This window comes from Electrophorus electricus, chromosome 1 (assembly GCF_013358815.1).
Source record: "Electrophorus electricus isolate fEleEle1 chromosome 1, fEleEle1.pri, whole genome shotgun sequence".
In the NCBI taxonomy this organism is placed as follows: domain Eukaryota; kingdom Metazoa; phylum Chordata; class Actinopteri; order Gymnotiformes; family Gymnotidae; genus Electrophorus; species Electrophorus electricus.
The window spans coordinates 34,475,928-34,502,805 of NC_049535.1; the positions used below are offsets into that span (position 1 = coordinate 34,475,928).

At 41.4% G+C, this 26,878-nt stretch overlaps 1 protein-coding gene and 1 long non-coding RNA gene across 3 annotated transcripts; one reads left to right on the forward strand and one right to left on the reverse strand.

Moving 5' to 3' along the window:
* Nucleotides 1–1,109: 1,109 nt before the first annotated feature.
* Nucleotides 1,110–26,660, forward strand: ca10b (carbonic anhydrase Xb). 2 transcript variants are annotated; one of them, XM_027028126.2, is made up of 9 exons: nucleotides 1,110–1,431; nucleotides 3,094–3,168; nucleotides 20,444–20,586; nucleotides 23,591–23,776; nucleotides 25,101–25,196; nucleotides 25,382–25,454; nucleotides 25,692–25,846; nucleotides 25,979–26,153; nucleotides 26,384–26,660. In XM_027028126.2, the coding sequence occupies exons 1-9, from the start codon at nucleotides 1,374–1,376 to the stop codon at nucleotides 26,404–26,406; spliced, it is 984 nt and encodes a 327-aa protein (XP_026883927.2). In that variant the 5' UTR covers nucleotides 1,110–1,373; the 3' UTR covers nucleotides 26,407–26,660. The 2 variants fall into 2 exon arrangements, with proteins under 2 accessions (XP_026883927.2, XP_035384922.1); XM_035529029.1 differs by lacking the exons at nucleotides 1,110–1,431; nucleotides 20,444–20,586 and having other exon boundaries at nucleotides 2,954–3,168.
* LOC113588780 lies at nucleotides 2,515–6,098 on the reverse strand. Its single transcript, XR_003411880.2, has 4 exons — nucleotides 6,064–6,098; nucleotides 5,421–5,539; nucleotides 3,067–3,174; nucleotides 2,515–2,917 (listed from the first exon to the last, which is right to left on the reverse strand). It is a non-coding gene; the product is annotated as an uncharacterized LOC113588780 (long non-coding RNA).
* Nucleotides 26,661–26,878: the final 218 nt, after the last annotated feature.

A 26,878-nucleotide genomic window follows, 5' to 3' on the forward strand; every position in this document is an offset into this window, starting at 1 on the left:
AACAGACACTGCTGCACTTGGTGGACCCAGATGTTTAGGGAATAGTTTGTATTAGGAAATGGTTTCTTTAGATAACTGTTTGTGACTGTTAACATAATAGGACTTAGTAAAGAATATCCACTGGTATTTGGATTGGTTGAAAGGTAAATAGGATTTATGTATCACTGTGTTATTAATTGCACTCCCCACTAAGACTCTATTAGAGACCAGAACATCACTGAATGACACTGTCCCCTCCATGTCCACATTCCTTATTTAAGGAATACTCTGAATAGCGTAGTTTGAATTGCTTAGCTTAGTTAAAGGTTTATTTAACTAAAATATTTTTAAAGCAGGAGTTTTAATGAAACAAAGCAACTGTGATGTGTACTCCAACTATTGTACTCTCATCAGTTGCAGAATGCTGCTACTGTTTTCTGATGTATTAGAGTGGCAGGTTTACAACTGATTTTAAATCGCATATTAAACTGCCTGAAACAGTGTATTGACCAAATTTATAATGCTGAAAAATCAAATGTTTGCAGAGAGGATTCATTATTCATTTTGCAGTCCGGATGAAATTACTGATATTTCCCAAATAATCTTATCTTTTACGCGAATAAATCGGGCAGTGTTTATAGTGATTTATTTTTGTATTTTAAATGTTTTGTAAATGACACTTCTAAAGTTTACATATATAACGTTTTACCTGTTGGTACGTCTTAAATGTGTCTTTCATCTCCTGTGATTAAAATAATGAATAGCCTATAATGGTAGTCTATATGAATGTTTAATAATACAATCACTAGCTGGTATTTGTCAAATTGTAGCTATTTCTTCATGAAACAAATAACGTAAAATATTAGCGACAACATTTGATATGCATCCTAACCGAATTAGTCCATTGCCATCCTGTGCTTTTTTGCATGTTATTTCCTTGCTAACTCTGAAACTATGCCGATTTTGAGGCATACATCAGCCTTCCAACGTCCGCCGGGCAGTGTGGGGCTGGTTTCGAGCCGCAAATGAGACAGGGAAAGTAAGGCAGTGTACCTAAAGCCTCCCACCCCGACGACACAGGTAGCGCAGTGTGCCGCGGCTCCCAGCGTCGTGTCTGTTACCAGCGGGCAGATCGCTAACTGCCGTGTTATATTCCACATATATGCGCGACAGAGGCTACGTTTTTGCAAGTTCGTGCCTGTGCACTGCCAGGCGGTGTTAGATTTCAGTTTGCATACTAAATCCCCGCTCTGGTTACGTGTTTGGACTCTGTGCTTGGAGCTCAGCCGCCGTGCCCTCCCTCGGCAGTATGCCCGCTGACCTGCCTACTTTAACCAAGTCTTTTCAGATTGTTGATTTATCCTGCAACGTTATGGGGATGGACTAAATGAAGAATGCATCACGTTTGGGAAATAAGCATTATTTTACACATTAATACCATCATTTCGGAAGGTAGGCTATGCTTGATAACGTCCGGATATTAATGAGTTTCTCTTTTTCTTTCCACGCTGTTGCCTTATGCATTCATGTCGACTGTGATGAGCGAGTGGATAGTTATTCGTAATTTGTTTCCTAAACCTAATGGAATATCATTTTTGCTTGTTTCGGTTCTAGTAACAAGTAACCTTTAGTATGACTTGTCCAGACTCACAGAATTGTAGACAGATGGCAAAGTGGCCTGGGTTTTTTGGGGCTTTTTTTTTCATGCAGATTTTCAATTATAAATTCGGCTAGTCCAATAAAACGAGTCGTTATCCGCGCGCTCCAACCATTGCGCTCGTGAACATTTTGGGGTACACTTCTCACAGTCTCGGTGTCACTGGGCTGTCTCAGCGGACTCCTCTGCACCGAGGCCATTAAAGAGTGTACACTCGCGTGTTTGGGTGAAATTCGTGATTCCCCTGTCTTCAGTAAGGCTCTGACTTATGCCAGAAAGGCATTACCATGCAAACAGACGAGTCGGGAAGGACCAGCATAAGTGAACGCGTGTGCTGAACAGATGGTGTGCTGTGAGGGTCTGAGTTAAGTGCCGAAAGGTGTCTGGTTCAGCTCAGTACGTAGATCTGCTCAGGAGATTCAGTTCCGACTGTAGCCAGAGCCATAATGACTCACGCAAGTCAAGCACATCTGCAGCACTGACATGTCTGTAGGAGTGTGAGTGCAGAGGTTATACCCAGAAAGCTCTCACTGAGAAGATGGGTTGTTATGTGAAAGCCTTGTCGCGTGTAGTCTGTCCTCCAACACACAGTGAGCGTCAGGGGGATAGCACAGTTGCAGAGTGGATAGCCAAACAGCATCTGTGCTATAAAGCCCTTAAATTCCACATGATAAACCACACACTGTTTCCGCTTGTTTCTCCGGATAATGTGTCTGTTCATGTGTACAAATATAACAAATGCCTTTGTTGTTCCAAAGGGCATTCAAAAGAGCATGGAATAACTATGCAGTCACAATAGTAATGCAGTATAGTTAAATGCCGATATGTATAGTGAATGAATAGGCTAAGGTATTAATCACAACTTGGAATTAGTCAGCAAACAGAATTTTAATAGAACACTGGAGATTTCTGTGAGAGAAGCTCACTAGAGAGCAGCTTGGCCCACTGAAAATGCAGTTTAAGCCGTGCACCACTCCGTCTGGTGTGGGCAGTGGGGCGGGCGTCTCTGTGTAGACTGGGTGGGGTATGGGACTGTTGGCTGAAGTGCTCCAGAGGAACCCTGGGTATGGTGCACACAGCTGCCTGAGGGAGCAGCAGGAGCCGTGATGTGAGATAACTGTGAGATCTCAGAGCCGGAGTCGGCTGCCTCGGTGACCTACTTTTCCTGCTTAGCGGCCCGAAGCAGAAGATCCATAATGCATCTGGCATCAGAGCATCCAGCCAGTCAAGATGCACAAGCTGTGTGGGTTTTCATTCAAGCAGCAGTACAGTTGTGCACCACTATATGTATTATATGGAAGTAAATAGATAAATCCAATTAAAAACCATTTATATTTACAAAGGATGCATCGTGTTGTACTGGTCCGCTAATATGAAGGCCTGTGTAGGCCAGTTTTGACTTTCTGTCCCAGGAACAGCTGCAAAAGTACCTGATGACTTTGGTTTGTTTCTTACAGCACAGCCTGTGTCCTCAAAACTTCACGATGGCTGGTGGGCATACAAAGATGTTGTCCAAGGAAGCTTTATTCCAGGTAAGACTATTTGAAAATGGAAAAGAAAAAAATACATATATAGAGAGAAACAGAAAGAGAGCCCTGTTTGTAGAGAGATATTTGTTTAGGGATATATCCTTGTTTGGGTGCATTTCAGAGCTGTGTAAATCAATATATGTGGATAGAGAGGGATATTGCTTATTAGCCACACAACCAAGTCCAGTGAGACTTGATTTTGGTACAAGATCTTAAACTCTGCATCACAATACATACATAGACGTCATCACACTCGCCACATATTGTCAACAACACACAATACAATTATAGTAATGGTGTAAAAACAAATATATATTACACAGCCAAATACATTAGATGACTGTATATTTATAATGTTTATAGTTCAAAGTCCTGATATGCTGAGGTTATGCTGGTTATAAGTTATATATACAGCTTTATGTGCACTTACCCCTATGTACACACATCTTTATGTGCACTAAACCCTATGTACACTCAGCCCTATATACATTCACTTTTTTATGCAATAACCGCTATATACACTTGAGCTTTGTATGTACGAACTCCTATATAAACTCTGTTTACTCTCAGTCCTAATCTTTTTATCCATGCCAAGTCTGGTGCCATATGTAACATAATAGCCATTTTCTCATCGCATGTAAAGCAGTAGTTTGACAATTGAGGTTTTTTTTGGGGGGGGCTCATATCTATTTAAACAGCACATGGAACAAAAATTGCAGCATGCTGAGAGAGCATGTCAGAAGGTCCATAAATAACTACAAGCAGATACCCACCCATTTACTTAGTCACAGTTATGACTGAGTACAATCCAAACAATGGAGGGTTAAGCTTCTTTCTCAGGGGTGCAGCAGTGGTAACTCAGCAGGGGTTAGGCTAGAACTGACAATCCCCTGATTATTAGTCAAGTACCTTAACCACTGAGCTACCACTGCCCACATATATGTACTAATCCCTCTATACACTCACATTTGTATGTACTAACCCCTATATACACTCACATATATATACACTCACACGCACACACACACACACACACACACACACACACACACACACATACATACACACACACACACACACACACACACACACACACACACACACACATATATATATATATATATATATATATATATATATATATACACACAAATTCTTATGTATACTCAGCCCTATATAGACTCACCCTACATACACCATTATATACATAACACGCGCTCAGTCATACACATACTACTTTATCAGGAACTCCTATCTTGCATCTACAGTAGAGAATTGTATCGTTTACCTGTGTACTTTAACAGACTATGATTGTGAATGCGTTCATGCACAGTTTATCAGCCACCCGCCAATCTCCTGGACCAGTGATCACTCTCTGACCACACAACACCATTACGGACTGGAAACCACGTAGACGGTGGGCCGCCTTTGACACATAAGTGAGTTTGATAGCAGCAGAGCAGTGGGTGTCGTGCTGGTATTAGTTTGTTAAGAACAGCGTTTTTTTCTGAAGTTTTTATATGGGCTCGTGTCACTGTTAAAATGTAAGTTGTTTGTCCAGAAGTGTCCTTCCAACAGTACAGTTCAGAACTGTGCCCAGGTTTTCTTCACCGTCCTGCGGCTCATCATCGCTTGGATTCTGACCACACGAGCACATATATGTGGGCTGGGTATTTTTGGAAGGCAAATCATTTTCAGCTCAACAGTGACACAACCGCGTGTAAGAACTCCAGCACCACTGCTGTGCCTGACACACTCATACCAGCACACCACCCACTACCAAACCACTCACTGCTGTGCAGAGAGAGGTCTCTACCCAGATGGATCCCAGTACGCCATGGAGCTGTGGTCAGAGTCTGTCCAGTAGTGAACAGTGTGTATATATGTTACATGTTCTGCAAGTGCTATTTGTATGTTCTGTGTATGTTCTGTTTTGTATGTCTATCAATGTTTTCTCTTATGTACTGACTCTATAAATATAATGTATTGTTATTATATAGGGCTGAATGCAAATTTTCCAGGGCAACCCATCAACTGCAAACTGCAACTGTACAAGGGTACAAAATGTACCAAAATTTACCAAAATGTAAGATAATGTGTGCCTATTAAATCAAACACTGACTAGGTGCAAGGTAGGTAACTAAATGGCCAGTGTGCACAAAATAACCTTTAAATAAATATAAACTCACTATCCACTTTAAAGCCACTGTATCAGGAACACCTTCACACACCAGTAATGTTATAGAAATACCAACCTTGTACCAAATCGTTGGCCATTTTGTTAGGCACATTTGTAACGATTCCTGTGTTGTTACAGCTCTGTTGCCCCTCTGTTTGGTGACCATACCATTGTAAGCGCAGCATTAACACTGACCTGGTGGTGACATGAAGGATGGAGGTGGGTGGTCAGACTCTGTGGTCCTGTGGTCAGGACCTACCGATGGCTTACAGAACATGTACTCGACAGCAGGTGGACTGTATGTTTATAGAGCTACTGTTAAGTATATGGCTGCTTAGTATAAGAGAAAAGCACTTATTACGAATAAAAGAGTGTGTGAACTGGGTCCACATTTATAATGATCAGATTTAGACACAGCAAATCCCAAGAAGTAGAGCTGTAATATTTCAGAGCCAGACACTAGAGAACTAAGACAGGGACACAGTGTGTGGCATTAAGACACTAGAGAACTAAGACAGGGACACAGTGTGTGGCATTAAGACACTAGAGAACTAAGACAGGGACACAGTGTGTGGTACAGCTCACAGTGCTACTGGGACAAAGGTCACCACACTGCAGCTCACCATACTACTGGGACATAGGTCACCATACTACTCACTATAATACAAAAATCACTCGTAGGTATATTCTTGTATGGCAGATATTACCTTTAAACTTACTAAATTTGGAATGAAGGGATCAAAAATGATGCTTTTATACTGCTGTGAGGGTGATCAGATGGTAGCTGTAAGACACTGGGGATATCTGGGTTTAGTCATATTACCATTTTGCATATAGAACTTTTCACTTCAACCATACCATGAGACAAAGATGTGAAAGATTGATTTATTTTGAGTGACTGGTTATCAGCACCTTTTATGGTACATTTATAATCTGGGGTTGGAGTAACTGTTAGAAACTGGGTTTCTAATTTTATTTTGGGGTTAGGATTACTGTAATTGTTTGAGACTGCAGTATCTAGGGTTATGGTATGCATAAAACATCTTAAAAGCTCACTGCACTCAGACATGACATAAAACATCTTTAAAGCTCACTCCACTCAGACATGCCATAAAACATCTTAAAAGCACACTGCACTCAGACATGACATAAAACATCTTAAAAGCTCACTGGACTCAGACATGACATAAAACATCTTAAAAGCTCACTGCACTCAGACATGACATAAAACATCTTAAAATCTCACTGCACTCAGACATGACATAAAACATCTTAAAAGCTCACTGCACTCACACATGACATAAAACATCTTAAAAGCTCACTGCACTCAGACATGACATAAAACATCTTAAAAGCTCATTGCACTCAGACATGACATAAAACATCTTAAAAGCTCACTACACTCACACATGACATAAAACATCTTTAAAGCTCACTGCACTCAGACATGACATAAAACATCTTTAAAGCTCACTGCACTCAGACATGACATAAAACATCTTAAAAGCTCACTGCACTCAGACATGACATAAAACATCTTAAAATCTCACTGCACTCACACATGACATAAAACATCTTAAAAGCACACTGCACTCAGACATGACATAAAACATCTTAAAAGCTCATTGCACTCAGACATGACATAAAACATCTTAAAAGCTCAGGTACTCACAAAGCCCAGAGAGAAAAAGAATGTTTAACCAGGATTTAAAAATATCAACAGTGGGTGAGAAATGATTATAAGAAGGCAGACTGTTTCAGCGTCTGGTGGCAAACAACAAAACAGCATGGTTGCCCTTTGTCTTGAAGTGCCTGTGTCGACATGCAAAGTCTTTCGCCAATCAGACTGAATTCATTCTGATACTAGATTGAGACTTAGCTGCTTATATAAACACTTTATTCAGCAATGCCATGAAAATGCATCTGTTTACATGCACACGACAACTAATCATAGCCAAAATGATTTTTATTTCTTTTCTCACTCACACTAGATCATGGAATCACATAACCCCACCAAGTTACAAAGCCTACAGTGGCTCCTGCTCCATTATCACATTCAGTCTAAAATCTTGCTCCTGGTTTTTAAATCTTTACACGGTCTGGCTCCTGATTAGCTCACCGCTCTGTTGACTTGACACAGTCACTCATGTGCACGTCGGTTTGCCGATGCTCATTTGCTCTGTGTTCCTCCTGCCAAATTATGCACGTGTGGTGATGGAGCGTTTAGCGTCACAGGCCCAGAGCTATAGAACTCCAACCCCTTGCACCTCCGTCTCTGTAAATCACTGTCCACCTTCAAAAAGCATTTAAAAATGTTTCTCTTTCAGACTGCTTCTCCAAATCTGTAAATCTTATTTTCTTCTTATTGCCTCACTGCTTTATTTGATCATAGTTGCGTTTTGTCCTAAAACTCATCATGTTTTAATCTGTAATTTAACTTTCTTCTTTATGTCCTCACTGCTTTGTTTTTTCCATTATCCTTGTGTTTTGCCCTCTGCTGTTTTCTTCCTGTGCTGGTCACGGTACGGTCCCCTTGCCACTGGTTACGTGGTACGTCCTGCCGCGTGCAGGCGGGAGTTCAGGTTGGCTCGTTTGGAGCCGCACCCCTGTCATTTAGCACACACCTGCACCTGGTTTAGTCTCGTTATGTCTTTAGTATTTAAACCCCTGTTGGTGTGTGCATCATTGTCGGTCGTTGTTCATGTTCTTGTTCACATTGTTCATGGTAGCCATATCTGTATTCGTGTCCACTGTTTATTTTATGTGCGTGCTGTTGTCTGTTTCGTGTGTTAATAAAAGTCTGTCTCCGTCGAGGGAGTCTGTATGTCCTGCTTCTTACCCTGCAGCACTCGGGCCATTACGGTGCTCTCCTGATGTTTTTATGTGTTCTTGTATGTGAAGTCCACGAGTGTCCCGAAAGGCACTTATAAATAAAATGTATTTCTATTATTATTATTATTATTATTATTATTATTATTATTATTATTTAATTTGCTCTATACATTGTGTAAACCCACTGTCGTTTTTTTTTTATTCATATACTTGTCCGAACAACTCGTTATTATGAGTGTGTTGAACATTATAAACTTCCGTTATGTCCCAAATGCCCATGTGCAGAACGTACTCAGTTTCCGATCGGTAATGTAATCTGATACAAGCCTTTATATTCCTATAATACTTCTATTTAATGGATTATGTATAGGTTTACCAACCTTGCTCAATGAGATATATGTTGCATTCAGAAAGGTCTCAGTCAGAAGAGTTTATACTGATTGGCATATACACAGGCATGTTCTAATCCAGTACCTGACTGTTGTGTTGTGAATGAGAAAGTCACTAATGTGTTGTGGTGCTTTTTGTTGTAGTGCTTTAAAAACAAAGGAGAGGGCCTTAAAATTCGTTCTGAACTTCAGTTGTAGCCAGTGAAGTGAGTGGAGTATGGGGGTATGAGTGGAGTCCCTCTTTGTAGACACTGACTGAGACACAGGAATCTGGCTGTCGCATTTTGCATAAGCTACTGACAATATAAATTTGCCTATGCGATATGAAGAGAGTTACAATAGTCAAAGAGGGAAGAAATAAATGCATGAACAATGGTCTCTAAGTCTTTGGGAAAAAAAATTATTTTAGTTTTATTGTGGTCTGTAGATGGAAGAAACTTGATTTTACATCTGTAGTGATTTGTTTGTCAAATTTTAGGGAGCTATCAAAGAGAATCTCAAGGCTTATCAGACTTATCAGTGCAAAGGGTGGCAAACAGATCACCTAGCTGTCTGCTGTCTTTTTGATAGAATGAGGAGTGCTGAACATAACATAACTGTCACGAACACCAGGACACAGGGACGTGGATACAAATGCGAGACAGTTTATTAGAGTAAACAAACAGGTAGGGGTTGTGTTGGGGGTTGGTAGGATAGGTGTCAGTAGCTGGGAGATCACGATGTGGAGAGTTGTCAGTCCAATCCAAGGTCTGAACCGGTAGGCAGAGTCCAGAGTGAGCCGAATGGCTAGGTGGGAGGCGTAGTCTAGGATGGAAACAGAGGTCGGTAGCCAGGAATCACAACTGGGGAACAGAATGCTCGGCATGCATCTGAGGAGAGCAATACTTCGCAAGGTGGACTGGGAAAACGAGAGGCTATAAAGTAAACAGATGAGAGCAACAGGTGTAGCCCAGCAGTTCTCAGGAGAGGATTATCTGTGGTAAGACTATTGGGCTGATTATTATACAATAGTATACCATAATAAAATCAGGAGTGCTGAACATAATAGCTTCATTTAATTATTTGACATCCACTTTGGTATGTCACTAAGTCAGGTAAGACCTAAGACGGTAAGATGGTAAAATAATACAATAAAACAAACTTAAAGATCTGGGTCCATCATCTTTTGCATATACCATCATCATAATAATTGATGTGTTACATTCATAAAATACAAAGTCCAACTAAAGCATGTATGAAAACACAAAGGCCAGGGAAAGCATGTATGAAAACAAAACAGGGTCCACAATTGAGCCTTGGGGTCCTCCACAGGTGATGGATGTTGACAAAGAACAAAAACTAGTACTGACAGAAATAATTCTGTCAGAGAATACAGTGCCCAGTATCCCTACTCTGTGTTCAAAGTGATCTAAAAGAATGCTGTGGCATCAAAAGCTGCACTCAGTTGCGCTTCGGGTAGATGCTAAATCCATTTTGTTACCTTGTATTGAGCAATGACAGATATGAAGCAATATGTCTGTGTCTGTCTGTCTGACTGTCTCGAAGAATTTAAATCGTAGAGTTCCCAGAGTAAACAGCCAAAAGTAATTGAAAGTGTAAGCAGTGCTAACACTGTACTATGATTTGTCTTAAAACCAGACTGAGGATGAAAAACCCACCATGCATACATTATTGTATTAACATAAAGTGCTAAATAGTGCTGTGGCTGCACTGTTGCATGTTTAATGCAAGTTGGAATGGGACAATTAATCAGGCTCCTGTTTGCAGTACCCAGAATGCTATGCCCTAAAGAGAGCAGTATGACTTTTAGCACTTGAGATAATACAGTATCCATGAGGCAGATATTGTGCTTTATATGTGATACTGTATCCACCAAAACAAGCAGACAACCAGGGTCAAACAGATTCAAAGAAGCAGATGACAGTGTTAATGAAGAGACATGATCGTCAGCCTTAGTTTTTCTCAGTTTAAAAATGCTGCTGTGTTCAAAACAAACAAACTAGCTCAACTGCCAGGCTTTTTCTTTTCCCACAATTTCACTGCAGACTTACACTGTTAAAGCCAGTCAGCCATCATGGCCACTGGACCTGGGTGGGCTAAAAAAAAAAAGCTATAGTCTTAATAATAATAATAATAACATAAAAGTGCATATAAACTCCTAATATAACTTTATTAGTCTTAAAGAAAGAGCCCTTTTAATCATCTTCAGCTTCTGGCCTCTGCTTCTGCCCTGAAAGTTTATAGCACTGCTGCTAACACCAGCTGGTGGTAGAATGCTCAACCTCCGAAATGCGCATACATCTTCATGTCATCTTTGTTTACAAAATTCGGAAAGGTTCTCTTGTCTTAATCCTGTCATGGAGCAGAGGTTATTCTTCCGGACATTACACAGCCTTAGAATAAATTCTAAAAAAAGTTAGGTCAAGTTGGGCATAAACATACGAGAAGTATCCTGAAATCTCCAACAGTACATGGATTACACACCGTCAGGAATAAACAGGAAAACAGGAATAAACTAAAATAAGAATATTAACAACAAAACCAGTGTGAATATATAGATATTTAAGTGTAGGTTTAGGTGTGTATTTTCTAATGAAAATATTTTGGTAAATACATTAATAACTAAAGTTAAATAACTAAATAAATTAAGTAAAGTGAAATGATTACCTAAATAAATTCAAGCATTCTAACTTGAGCCAAGTTTTGTTAAAACCTTTAAAAGTTACAGGTAAATAAGGTGATGTGTGACATGACTAGAAATAAGCAGGTTAGGGAGCAAGCAACACATTTTATCAATCAGCTTCTACAAAAGTAAAGGGCAAACAGTGAAAGTACCAAAACAACTCTGCTTTTGCAGAGTTCACTTCAGAAGCCACAGGTCAACCTTAGTCCAGCTGACCTGCGTCGAACATCTGGAATGGGGATGAGTGAACTTAAACAGGGACAGGGGAAGATTATAACACCAACAGTTGAGCAATTAAAACCTAATAAGTGATCTGTGTTGTGATTGGTGGACCACTCTGATCTGATCTGGGGTGTAACAGTTGGGAAATGAAAAAGTGTGAACAAAAATTAGTCCTGCAACACTTCCTACATGATACATGTTCCATGTTGAACAGGGATGGGAAAGTCCTGAGGAATTAAGAGTACATTATATTGAAAGGCAAAAGGAAAGTGATTGGAACGTGCAGTCCCGAGACATATACGGCGATGTAGTTTATTCATTTATGTGAAGTAATTCACATTTCTGCATGTGGAACCTTTACTGATGAGAAGCTGACTAGCGCAGAATGGAGCAGGACATGAGAGCTTGGGCTGGTATGCTGACACGAATCTAGGACAGCTAAGAGACGGTCCAGGGAGTGGGAATACAGATTTTAACATTTTTTAGTTTTGCACGCTTAAATGAGACGTCTGGGTCAGTGAATTCCATTCTAAGAATGCAGTCAGGCAGAAGGCACATGACGGAGCAGCAGATGCGACACAGACAAACAGAATGGTAACAATACAACCCGAGAGCGGCACCCAGGTGTTCACTCGTACACTGGAATTAAATTTGAGTTTTAGATATTAAAAGTAATTGGTAATGTAGACTAAGATGACTCTGTATAAAGTAAAGGGAACTCCTTATGCATGGTTTTTACTGGTAATCAGTGGGAAATGCAATCACAAAAAGAGAAACTTTGATTTTTGATGAGCAAAATAATTGTATAACAGTAATATGTATTCAAATAACTATTTTTATTATCCCTGCTCATGTCAGTGCCCTAATAGGATTTCAGCAGGTTTTAGGGGGCACGGCATGGGCATCCAGCTCTGGTGTTTGTTTCATAAGCGTTCTGCTAAAGTGTCACACCTCGCCATTGTTGTTCCATCTAAAGAACATTTTGAACTCTCATTATTGTATCTAAGACCAAATCAGTCTCGTGTCCCTGAGCACTCGTTTGCCATCTGTTCCCAGCCTGTTGATAAGATTACACACACACACATGCGCACGCACGCACACACACACACATACACACGGACGCACATATAAACAAACAAACACACACAAATAAAAGTCCCCAAAGCCCCGCATTACATTAGGCATGATAATCAGACCCAAAAATGTTTTGACATTAATTCTGGCCTGTAAAATCCAGACATATTTTAAAAAAATGTCTAATGTGTCTAATGCGTGCTGTGTGGTTCACCCCAGTTTTTGGTGCGATGCCTTGGCGGTCAATATTTTCTGTCATTTGATTGTTTTTTCCTTTTGCCACGTTATTCACACTTCTGTTCTAGTTGTGCCATTCCAGCAAACCCTGCTCCTCTCACTGAATTACTCACGGACTACGGTATGCTTCTCAGCAGCTGCAGGCTTTGAGTTGTTAAGCACACACTGATCTCACATCTCACATCTCACAATGGCAGGCTTTCTGAACACACATACATCTCTCCTATTCAATATTTCTGTACATTAGAGAAAGTCAGTGTTATTACATTTGTAAATGTTTGCTGCTAAAATGACTTGACAGAGAACAGTTGGCAGAAGTATGTTGGTTTTTTAAGTAGTCTGATGATATGAATTTCAGGGACACAGCAAGAATACCCAATGCCCTGTACCCCCCATCTAGCCATAAACAATTTTGAATACAATTGTAATTTTACATGTTGAGCTCTGCCTTTAATAGGGTGAAAGCAAGCAGTGTTACCATAGGAATAGTGTAAACATAAGCAGTGTTACTCTGGGATTCGGTTACTGGGTTGGGAAATTCAGCCTGTTTCACACATCCAGCAAAAAAGCAACATAAATGTTCTATCTAATTATTAGATTGGACTAGATTAGTATTTAGTAACATATGTTTGATACAAATCAGTTCTGAACATTTGAAAGAGCATTTTCATTTTACAGCATTTGGTACACATCTCCATTTTTTGAGTACACATCTCCATTTTTCATTTTTTGGTCCATCGATCCATATTAGTTTAGATCCATATTAGTTTAGATCAGATGGGCTTTCTGGATTGCTCCTTTTGTGACAGCAAGTTCACACACACACACACACACACACACACACACACACACACACACACACACACACACACACACACACCCCACCTACCTCTCACTCGCAAGGCTAAGAGCATACTTACTCTAAGACAAATGTCTGAGAATGTGTTTGGTTTTGCTCACCAGTTCCATATGAAGTGAATAACTACATAATGAATTGGAATTCATGCACTGGATGATCCCAGATACAGTGAATCTTGGGACATGGGTCAATACTATTTTACATTATAAAATGATGTTGATTATTTCCCAGCACACTCACCAGCATTAGCTGGTCAATTGACATGAAATATGACTAGAATTAGGGTTGTGGTTAAACATACTTTTAAAAAATTATTAAAATCCCTTTAAACACAGAGTTGCTCATCCGTCTGCCATTAAAACGTTCAGAAAATACGCCAGAGAAGTGGTGCTGTTTTTGGTCAGGAAGCATGTTGAGCAACAAGGCTCAAAGCGACAGTTTCAGGGCACTGTAACAATCTGGACTATCACACAGCCTTCAAAATGGCTGACTCCCTGAGCAGTTCACTACAGACTAGGGATCTATTTAAGGCTAGTAGTCCAGACACCTGGATCACCTCATTTCCATAAACAATTGTGACCACGTCTCCTCACGCCGCCGTCTACCACAAGAGAGCAAAACCTCTCATACGCCGTTACGTAAGATTAAAGTGTGAGCAGCTCTTTACTGTTAGCGGTAACCTCGGCATTGTTATGACATGAGGACGTGTCACAGACTGTCTGCCTACATCACTGTGAAATTATCAAGTCACGTCTATCTTGTACCCCATACAGATCGAGTTGATGTAGCTGTCAAATTCCTGATGACCTGTGCAGTAATGCCATGCTTGGCGAATGCTGCTTTGAGTTGGTGTGTATTTTCTCACCTTTGAAGGTGATGCCTTTGATTCGAGATGCATCCCTGTAGTTCTTCAGCTTGACGTGCTTTGTAGGTGTCTTCCTGTATCATCAGGCCAACCATCATATATGACCTTTGACAGCTGTGTAAACTAACTGTCTATTGTCATTTCAGTCTAGGTCTATTTAAGCCATGCATCATTCAGTGGTAAGTCAATGTATGCTGTGTGCACCTGTATGTTCATATCTTTGCTAAGGATGTCATCATTTTTTGGAAAACATTTTTCTAGAGAAAGTGTCAAGTTGTAACCTGAACTCTTTTTCCAGATCAGTGTGAAGGCACAGGTTCAGGTTCTCTGATGATCAGATACTTTATTTGCTGTTTCATGCTTTGTATCTCAGATTAATGCGCTGAATCACTGAAGTAAGTGGTTTAAAGCTGCAGTAAGTGGTTTAAAGCTGGAGTAAGTGGTTTACAGTTGCACTGACATTACACCCAGCACTGTGATCGGCTTGACCTTGTTTGGGGGTCATGTTAATATTGTTGATATTTGAGCTTTAATGTTTATTTTCTAAAACAGCCTGAGAGTAGAGCAGAACGTTAGTTGGAAATTACATTTGTATTGGCAGTAATGAAACAACACTAATTTTAAAAAAGAGCAGAGGTCAGAAGGCTGTCCCAAAATGGATGTCTTAACAAGATAATATGGTTATTCTGGTTAATCTCATACAGAAGATATGAAGAGGTAACTAATTTAACCATTTTCTGAAATTATATCTAAAACACTGTTATTCAGAGAGAACTTGTTTTTCTTTTCACCACAGATACATTTTCCACAACTAGTTAGCTAAGTTACTAAAATGTTGCTTGTATTATTCATTTGCTTTTTGTTTAGGACAGGTTGTTAATTTGACTGGAAATGAAAATGATTTTGAACCAAGATGAAAACATTACTGTGATATAATATCCACACTGATACATTGTCCATGTTAGTACATCTCATTCTTTTGGAAACCTTTACAGGCTGTGCTTTTCTGTGATGACAATAAATTATAAATGTAGAAAAAATAAGATCAAATCTCAGCCATGGTTCAATGATTCTGTTTGGGCTGTCAGGGTAGAATATAGAGTATCCGAACAAAAATAGAGAAAGACAACTTGCAAGTTTACTAGGAGATTCTAAAAGACCATCTGAACACTTTCCAGAAAGGGAGCATTATTCCTCTGATAATATTTCAAGAAATGGTCAAAGACCTAAAATGATATTTAATACAGCTAATTGTGTTCTTCATCTTTGAACTGGTCTCTCTTTCCTTTTAAAATGAGATTATATTCCACTACCCCTTCTTATGATGACGTCCTTTCTTGTCTGCTAAAAGAGACCTTTTATATAATTGGTCCAAGTGTTTTGTCCATTATAAGCACATGTTATTTACAGTTTGTGTCCCAGATTTGTTTAATCATGCAGTTAAACAGCCTCTGCTTTAAAAAAGATTGTCTTGTTCCTACTATATTGTTATATTATTGTTATATTATCCCTACATTACTAGGCTGGTTCATATTCTAACTTCTTCACAGGACCTTTTCCATTTTACCTCACTACCATGGGGTTCCTCAAGTATCCATATTGGACCAGTTCTCTTCTCATTATGCTCCCTCTAGGTAATATTTTAGAAACATAATATGTCATTTCAGTGTTACTCAGGTGAAACTCAGTATGTTCTGCTAAAGTCAAATAATTTGTATCCATTAAGGTGTCTGACCAAATGCCTTGAGAATATCAGGTGTGTTAGTATTATATGTGCATCAACAAGGCAAATTCCTCATATGTAACATATCTGACAGATTTCAGGTATGATTAACTTCAAGTTCAAGTTTGGTTTATTTGTCACATACATAGTCATACACTTAAGTACACAAAATGGTGTAAAACACAGGAGATAAACTGCAGTAATATTCCAGTCTGGCCTAGTTGTGTAAACTACACAACTAGGCCAATCTAATTTTACCAGAACACCATTTACTACACAGCATCTTTCACACAAGCGGCAACACTATGACATCTGAAATTGCACAGTGGTCCACTGAAAAACTCTTCATCATCCATTGAAATAACGTGTTATGTCTTTTTGTGGGCTCCGTACACCTCTGTGTCCTACTCCTGAGAGAAATGCCTGGGTTCCTAGAGCCCTGCTACCTTGCTAGCTAATCTTCAGCATAATGTGCTAAAAAAAAAAACTAGTCTGCTTTGTACTTTGCCAATTTTATAGCCACAGCTAACAATAAATGCTAAACATTAAATCCCTTGGATCTCTTGTTTTGCTTCCTATCTGATTGATTTAGCTTAATTTTACCCTTGAGAAAATATAGCTAGCTAGCCTGTACCATAATTGGTAGAACCGCCTTTTGCTGCAGTAAAAGTTTTAAATCCCCTGCGGTAAGTTTCAGGTTTGAACTCTCTTTTAGGTGTGACTTCTGCTCATCCTGGCTCGTTTTCTCACGCTGTTCAGGTTTCTTGAATGACGGTTGTGGAGCACAATTTTTGTGATTTTTTAAATAAGATTGAGATCTGGACTTTGACTTGGCCATTGAAAAAAAATTCACTTAGGGGTTTGTGCTTGGGATCATTGTTCTCTTATAATGTCAAATATGTTCCAATCTTTAGATTTTAGCAGATACAACAGATAATTTTGTAGTATATCAATTTAATTTGCACCATCTATCACTAATTCAGCTTTAAAAAGATGCCCATCCTCCACTGAGGACAGGCATCCCACGACATGCTGCTGCCTCGCCCATGCTTCACTGTTGGGTTGCTGTTTGTGGAGGAGTGGGCAGGGATAGGTTTGTGCCACACATAGCATTTTGAATTTCAGCCAGAAACCTTCATTTCCGTCCCATCTGACCCCTTATTGTACATTTTAGCTGGGTGACTCTGCTGTTTTTGGGCGTAAGACGTCATCAGATGTGCTCTGCTGTGTTTCTTTCTGGCATAGTGGCATTCTTCCTAGCCGCTCTCCTGTGCAGGCTGCTTGTGTGTAGAGCTGTTGATATCAACTCCTGGCGCACCTTCGTTCTCAGCTGCTGAACTCTGGCGCTTCTTCAGAGTGATTGGACTTCCTACGGCTTCCTTCAACAGTCCCTTCCTGCTCTGATGCGGAGTGGTGAAGGGAAGCCTTGTCTCCTTTAGATTCAGTCTAACCAATGGTGCTTGAATGAAGGGTGTCTTTTATTCAGAAAAGGTTCGATCTGTAGTGATTCACAGGTAGAGGCCGCCTATAAGCCAATGTGGTCCTTGTTGGAGCAGTACAAGCTGAAGCTTCCACGGCACAGGGCTGTGGCCTGCGGAGTCACATCGCGTTAGCAATTACAAAGCAAAGCAGAGTCTAGAACACAAATACGTTATGGCAAATCACAAATACATTAAGTGAAAATGCAGTCATGGAACCAATCAAAAGCTCACAGCAATAAACCATTTAGTGACTTCACATTAGCATTAAGCCATAATACAATACAATTAACCAAAAACGCTGCATTTGAGACCGCTCACAGTGGAAGAAGCCCTTTCACTTCTTCTCTCATACTACTGCCACACAAACATATCACATTTACTAAATATAAAATATTTATAAAGACATAAATATTAAATATACATACTTTTTAAAGTGGTGTAACAAAGCTGGAAATTTCAGTATCATGAAAGCATTTAATCAGCAGTGTATTTTCCTAAGATGGTGTTCAGTGTATGTTGCATAAAGCATTGATGACATACTTGCTTAGGTGCTCTTTGCACAGTGATCTCTCATGAAAAACATATCTTTTGATTCATTAGTCTGCTATATGAGTCAGATGTTGACTGCTGACTGTTCTTAGTGTGCTTATAATTCCATCAAACTTCATTCCTTGTCTCTCAACTGACTAGAGGAGCTGGTCTGCACTGGTGCAGGTCTGATATCAGTAGGTTAGGATTAGAGGTGCGGGCCTGATATCAGTAGGTTAGGATTAGAGGTGCAGGTCTGATATCAGTGGTTTAGGATTAGAGGTGCAGGTCTGATATCAGTGGGTTAGGGATAAGGGTGCAGGTCTGATATCAGTAGGTTAGGATTAGAGGTGCAGGTCTGATATCAGTGGGTTAGGGTTAGAGGTGCAGGTCTAATATCAGTGGGTTAGGGTTAGAGGTGCAGGTCTGATATCAGTGGTTTAGGATTAGAGATGTGGGTCTGATATCAGTAGGTTAGGATTAGAGGTGCAGGTCTGATATCAGTGGTTTAGGATTAGAGGTGCAGGTCTGATATCAGTGGTTTAGGATTAGAGGTGCAGGTCTGATATCAGTGGTTTAGGATTAGAGGTGCAGGTCTGATATCAGTAGGTTAGGATTAGAGGTGCAGGTCTGATATCAGTGGGTTAGGATTAGAGGTGCAGGTCTGATATCAGTGGGTTAGGGTTAGAGGTGCAGGTCTGATATCAGTGGGTTAGGGATAAGGGTGCAGGTCTGATATCAGTAGGTTAGGATTAGAGGTGCAGGTCTGATATCAGTGGTTTAGGATTAGAGGTGCAGGTCTGATATCAGTGGTTTAGGATTAGAGGTGCAGGTCTGATATCAGTGGTTTAGGATTAGAGGTGCAGGTCTGATATCAGTAGGTTAGGATTAGAGGTGCAGGTCTGATATCAGTGGTTTAGGGTTAGAGGTGCAGGTCTAATATCAGTGGGTTAGGATTAGAGGTGCAGGTCTGATATCAGTGGGTTAGGGTTAGAGGTGCAGGTCTGATATCAGTGGGTTAGGGTTAGAGGTGCAGGTCTGATATCAGTGGGTTAGGGATAAGGGTGCAGGTCTGATATCAGTGGGTTAGGGTTAGAGGTGCAGGTCTGATATCAGTGGGTTAGCTGAGCTGTAACAGACACCTGCTGGCACCTCTGTCTCCCAGTTCCCTCTAAGTGATGGGGTGGCGATCCATGAAGAACCATGAAGAACAGTTTCATTGACTTGCTGGGGGAACTCGTCCTGCCCAGCTTCTGACCACCCGCCTATGTACTGATCTCCGAGAGTCCCTCTATCCTCTCTGCTGATCCTGGAGTGTCTCCATCCTCTCTGCCCATGTTCAAAACCTTCTCTCCTGTCTGCTGAGCTCAGAGGGGCTTCTCTCCCCTGCGGTCTCCATGATGACAGGGATCCTATGCTCTTCTCACTGAATCAGCCCTGCTCTGGGCAGAGGTGCAACCTGTCATGAGTCTCCATCCAGTAATAATGGCTTTCTTGCCAGACTTATAACCACAAAGCAGGTACCAAACCTGATGCACCGATATCCGTTATGGAGCTGTTAAGATGTTTTGTTTTCCTGCACCTGAATAGCATCATTCTCTGTACACCCCCATTTAGGATACAGACGGCGCTTTTCAAACAGGCCTCTTCCGTTTCAATAAAGCTGCATGAAAACTGCTTATTTTGACATACAGACCACTATTATTTCCAAGAGTTCTGTCATAATTATTAGCCATGGCTGTGGTCAAACAAAATAACATAACGTTCTATTGTATTAACTAATAAAACTAATAGAATTCTAGAAAAATTACAGGCTTTATTATAAATGGTAACTGGCTATGAACATGTATTTCTTGCCACTCAAATTGTTGAATAAAACCCAGTATCCTACACTGAACCAGAATTCCTTGCATATCTGTTCTAAAGTCTGATACCAAGTGGTGATCAAAAATCAAATAAAAGTCACCTCCCAAATGCAGCTCACAGTGGAAGTTTGTGAACAGAAGCATACAGACACCTCAACAAAGTCTACAAGAACTTAATCTGTAGAGCATGTCTTACTTAATGAAAGTTCTTCCTTTCTGTCAATCAAAATTGTCCTTAACCAATTCTCACTCTCATGTAAGAGTTTCTTTCTTTCTCTCTCTCGCTCTTTCTCTCTCTCTCTCTCTCTCTCTCTCTCTCTCTCTCTGTATGTGTTTCTCAGTGCCGTCTTTCTGGGGACTGGTGAACACTGCATGGAACCTGTGTGCTATTGGAAAAAGACAGTCACCTGTAAATATTGAAACCAGGCGTCTTATCTTTGACCCTTTCCTCAGCCCTCTACGTGTGAACACAGGAGGAGAAAAGGTACTACGTGAGCAGAAAGCATTGCCTTCTGGTCCGAGATCACGGCAGTACCGCAGCTCCCAATTCAGTTCAATTCGATTCAGTTTTATTTAATGACATGTGTAAATGAAAAGAAGACAGATGCACACAAAGGCTCCTCGCAGCACTAGGTAGATATGCCAAAAAAACCCAAAAAACCCCAAAGAAAACAGTACGTAAAGCAATGAAAAATTAAAAGTTTATCCCCCCTACACAAAATGCCAGTATGATTCTGTTGGCTAGTTACCGTAGATTCTGTGTTTCCAGATGGCCCAAGTTCATCACATCATACGAGTCCCCCACAGTCTTCTACTACACCATCCAGCACTACATTGAGCTTTCAGTCAATAGGCAAACCCAAATCCCCTTGATCCAAACTACCACAAAGGCTGCAAGTGTGGAGAAGATTAGCATATGGAAAAACATCCCGTAAGCATGTCTACCTGAGCTTCTTTTTTTGGATGCTAATTTTTCACCCGTGACTCAAATATTTTAAGAAAAAGGAATCATAAAGCTGTGCATAAAGGTGAATATCATAGTTGACAGCATTTTTACAAACCTTTTGCCTATGAATGAAGCAAAAGATCACGGAATCGTTTTGATTTTCTTTAGAACTGCAGCGCTCAGATATGACTGGACAGTGAAAACCTATTACTGCACTGACAATGAGTGGTCTGATCCTTACAAAGCTAAGTGAGATTCAACAACAACAACAACAACAACAAATGCTTCTGAGAGAAGCACATGCATCAGGAGTTAAGGGGTTAACTCCTGGGTTAAATCCCTGTTGTATGACTAATGCTGCTGTGCATCTGCTGGGGGAGATTGACAGCTCCACCATCTGTACGGATGGCCTGGTATGCACACACATCCCCAAGCAAAGCCCACAGACACACAGCTCTCTAGCAAAGCCCCGAGAGAGACACACAACTCTCTAGCAAAGCACTGAGAGACACACAGCTCTCTAGCAAAGCCCCGAGAGAGACACAGCTCTCTAGCAAAGCACTGAGAGACACACAGCTCTCTAGCAAAGCCCCGAGAGAAACACAGCTCTCTAGCAAAGCACTGAGAGACACACAGGTCTCTAGCAAAGCCCCGAGAGAAACACAGCTCTCTAGCAAAGCACTGAGAGAGACACAGCTCTCTAGCAAAGCCCCTAGAGAGACACAGCTCTCTAGCAAAGCACTGAGAGACACACAGCTCTCTAGCAAAGCCCTGAGAGACACACAGCTCTCTAGCAAAGCACTGAGAGAGACACAGCTCGCTAGCAAAGCACTGAGAGAGACACAGCTCTCTAGCAAAGCACAGAGAGACACAGCTCAAAGCCCCTAGAGAGACTCAGCTCTCTAGCAAAGCACTGAGAGACACACAGCTCTCTAGAAAAGCCCCTAGAGAGACACAGCTCTCTAGCAAAGCACTGAGAGAGACACAGCTCGCTAGCAAAGCACTGAGAGAGACACAGCTCTCTAGCAAAGCACAGAGAGACACAGCTCTCTAGCAAAGCCCCGAGAGAGACACAGCTCTCTAGCAAAGCACTGAGAGAGACACAGCTCTCTAGCAAAGCCCCGAGAGACACAGCTCTCTAGTAAAGCCCCGAGAGACACAGCTCTCTAGCAAAGCACAGAGAGAGACACAGCTCTCTAACAAAGCCCCGAGAGAGACACAGCTCTCTAGCAAAGCCCCTAAGGGACACAGCTCTCTAGCAAAGCACTGAGAGACACACAGCTCTCTAGCAAAGCCCTGAGAGACACACAGCTCTCTAGCAAAACCCTGAGAGAGACACAGCTGTAGATAAAACTTAGAAAGAGATCATATTCTTCACCAATAAAGGCTGTGCTTAAAGCACAATACTCTTGAGTTATGTATAAGTTCATACATTAATATTGATTATTATTGTTACTGCTGTTGTTGTTGTTGTTGTTGTTGTGTCTTCCTAGGTCATCACAATGTTCCCAGAGAGATTCTAATTAGGCACTGGTGTGTTTGCACTAGGTTGAGACAGTTTGAGGAGATAATAGTATTAGCCACGAGGGTAACATAGCAACTGTTACTGAAATCTCTGTGGAGTCTTCTGTTCAAGGCATTTCATTAATGCCAGCTAATGTAGTTTATCCCTTGGAAGCAAATGCCAAGGATTCAGTGTACTGAAACTTTTACTGTGACAAAAAGCTGCGTATGCTTGCACGGCGGCCTCTGTTTGTGTTGTCTGCCCCCTGGTGGTCATCACAGTCATTGTAGGTTGCAATTTCAGTTTTGATGTTTGTTCATAACATTGAATTTTAATTTTTTTATGGTCCAAAGTAAAACTCATTGCATCTTATAACTGGCAGCAAATTAAAATAAAGTGTTTAACTACATGTATTGCTTTCTCTCCCATTCTTGAAGAATTAGCAGTATTCAAGTCAACCTAAGTTGATCCCACATGAAAAAACTAGACTGGCTTCAAATGACCCCGCTGACATCTGAGCACATGGCACGTCTGTCATGACAACTGTAGAAAAACAGCTTCATTGTTCTTGATGAACTACTGTAACTAGCAAATTTGTCTGAACGCCACCAAACAACCAGAAGACAGACCAGGTGTTCTGCTCTTTTCTCTTTAAATACACGAGAGTAGTTGGAACAAAAATGTCTGTTTCAGCCTCGCGTATTATCTCCAGGCTGAGCAGACGCACCTGCCGCCTTCCCTGTGATCCAGTGTTTACACTCTGATCTCCGACCTGTCAGTAGAGAGGCTCTCATCCATCTGCTCGCCGGTTTAGCGCTTGCTGCTATTTCCAGAAATTCCCATCGCTGGAGCTTTTAGGAGCTTTTTCAGTGCAGACAAAACCGCTGGCTGTGGGCAGCCGAGCGAGAACACGCCCGCTGCTGGCTTGCCGAGCATTATTTAAAAGTTGGGTTTAGTGTCCTTAAGACGTTACAGGGAGGTCCAGGGCGGAGGGAGAGCCGCGGGGAAGAGGGACGATAATGGCGCATGTGTTTTCAGATTACCGGGACCATGTACAACACGGGCCGGCATGTCTCCCTGTGGCCGGACAAGTCCCACGCCGTCAACGTGTCCGGCGGGCCGCTGAGCTACAGCTACAAGCTGGAGGAGATCAGGTTGCACTTCGGCGCTGAGGACAGCCAGGGTTCCGAGCACCTTCTGAACGGACAAGCCTTTCCTGGAGAGGTGAGCGGGAAGCAGTCAAACACTACGCTGATACTTGAGCCTGCTTTTCCCTCCCGCTGGCACCTGAATCAAGCTCAGAACAGTTCCCGAGCTGGAAAAGCGCTTAAACTATTTCATTGTTTTTGTTGTCGTTTATTTGTTGTTTTTTGAGTGAAAAACTGGAAAAGATTCAAAGCTTCTGTCAAATCACCCTGTATGTATGTAGGGGTTGTTGCTGGAGTTTTCCTTTCTCTCAACTGGCATTACTGAACACTGCAGTATCAGAGAGCACTTTCACTTTCAGGAATAAGTGCCGGGACTGGGATTACAGTATATTCCGATTTTAAGAGGGGATTACAAGGCATTAACGCAGCATACAAACCCAGCATAACCATACACAGTGTAAGGTGCTCCTATACTGAGAGCTTGTATGTCATTTTCACACATGCAGACAGAATAGTGGGGTGTGTAATAGGACCCAGAAACCCACCATCTCACACACTCCCTTACACACAACCTTCCACTCTTCCACCACCCAACATCCACCCAGCACCAGCTCCCCACCCACTCAGACGTGGACCATCAAGGTCCTGGCAGTGGGAGGAGCCTCAGGCGTCAGCTAGCACACAGTGGGAGGAGCAGGTTGCCACCTGGAACCTTCCACCTTGCTTGTCCCTCTGCTGCACTTTTAATAGAACAGAAGATGACGGAAGCAAAACTTCAAATGGACATAATCTTTTATCTGCTGAAACCTGGTAAACGATTCTGATGCCCTGCACTTTAAGTTAAACGGGACTTAATTGTGGAGGATGGCGGGCGGTGCATGGGGTTGGTTCTTCTCCAAACAGTCCACTTCCATCGGCTTCGCTGCAGTGTGACACAGTCAGCAAAATCTTCTAAACTCTTCTCCTTCCAATTGAGGTTATTTGGGCAGCAGCTTCCAAACAACTCAATTTTGAAGCTGACAGCCAAACTCATTATAACTGATGACTCAAGTGATATTATGTTATGAAAGCAATTTTGAGCTAGTGAAAATCACTCCAACCGTCTGTCCCGTCCCTTCCAATGCTCTGACTCGGCCATGCTGCGTGTGAGAGAGAAGTTGATGGGAGAGGTGGAGAGCATAGTGGATAAATTGATAGAAGAGGCAAAAGACGCAAAGTGGACCTGGACTTTTAATGTCCTTGTGCTTTAATATTCTTACTAGCAGTTGATAGCTACTTGACAGGTCGATTCCTTAATTACTGTGCAAACTAAGGAAATGCGACTTGTTGCTGGTATAAAGCCTCGTGCGCTTCAGATGTTCTTGTCTTTTCAGACGTTGTTGTTTTTTTTCCTTTATCAGGTGCAGCTCATCCACTACAACCAAGACCTGTACTTCAACTATAGTGACGCAGCCAGAAGGCCGAATGGAATCGCAGTCATCTCCATATTCCTGAAGGTTCTGCCAGGACTGAACAGTACCTGCACATTTTTAGTCACGACAGAATCATACTGTGATTGTGCAAGCTACAGATATGACACACTGAACAGATATGACCAGTAACTGTGCACATGACTTCTGTCCAGAGCTGATGGGCTGCTTTACAGAGATGACCCGATGCATTAAAATGTTTTCATTTCCAGATATCAGAGCCTACAAATTTGTTTCTGATCCGAATGCTGAGCAGAGAAACCATCACCAGAATAACATACAAACGTAAGCCTGACATTGGTCTACAGCTATTGGTCTGACAGGTATTCACTGATTAGATTGTACCTTGGAAATGTGACAATCTAGACACACAATACACAAAACAATCAGAGGCATTTTTTAAAAATTGTTTCTGTTGCCACTGTATTAGTAATAAAAAAAGACTGAAGGCTGCAAGCTTTTATCATTACTGCATGCGGCATTTCTTATTTCCCATATCTGGCTGTAAAACTCTTCCACTAGATGATGCATATTTACTCACGGGCTTGAACTTAGAAGAGCTGTATCCAGAGACCTCGGGCTTCATCACATATGAAGGTTCCATGACTGTCCCACCATGCCTTGAAACTGCCACCTGGATCCTGATGAACAAACCAATTTACATCTCACAGATGGAGGTGACCTAGGAGGCCAGAGCTTAACAAAGAAACGTGCTAACTTTATGTGCTTGTGCTATGTTTTAGAGTAACGTTGCATCTCCTGGTGAGCATTTACGAGTCCTTTAAGGTGTCTCTGAATCTCTCGTTCAGATGCAGTCCCTGCGTCTTCTCAGTCAGAACCAGCCATCTCAGATCTTCCTCAGTATGAGTGACAACATGCGGCCTCCACAGCCGCTTCATCAGCGCTGCATCCGCACCAACATCAACTTCCACCAACCTGTGCGAAACTGCCCCAACAACCGTGTGCTGAGGCTGCAGTACAGGGGTCAGTGTTCTGCTCGCTCCTGTCACAAACACAGCTTTCTCTGAAACTCCATGCACAGTGTCTGCTTGGCGTGGCTACAGAAGACAGCATGGCTAGAGCTCTTTTAGAATACATTAACAAGAATTTCACTGGAAGAAAAGGCTAGTGGAATTGAGTGTGTAATAGATTTTAGATGGCAAAAATCAGACTTCTCAAACTCTACAAATTCTGTTTTTTCTTCCCCTCTCCAGTAAACGAATGGCTTCTGAAGTAGTGCTTTTAATGATGACTCTATGGTTGAGCGCTGACAAATAAAAACACCAGTGAGACAGAAGGCAAGAGAACAGAAGATGGGAAACTACTTTTATACTGGTTTACATGTTTATAATAGACTTCAAGGTCAAGTAAACCGATGGTTTGTATTTCCTGTTGTCTGACAGACAGCTGGACCTGCTGAACTAGGCTTTGTTCCAGAAGATCAATACTGTGTACATTTTATGTATACACTTGAAATAAACTCAACTTTGATAGCAGGGCCAGTGCATTTTTCCAGCCTTTGTATTGGAATATATTGGGCATGTTGCGTTTTTATCTCTAAATGAGTTAGATCACATGTGTCCAATAGACGCCAGCTGGTCATTGAATAAGCTTCCATATTGCGTGGCCCGGTGATGATGGTGAAAATTAGTTTTCTTGTTTTATTAATTGTTAATTATCCTGTAGTAGTAAGCCACAGCAACAGTTAA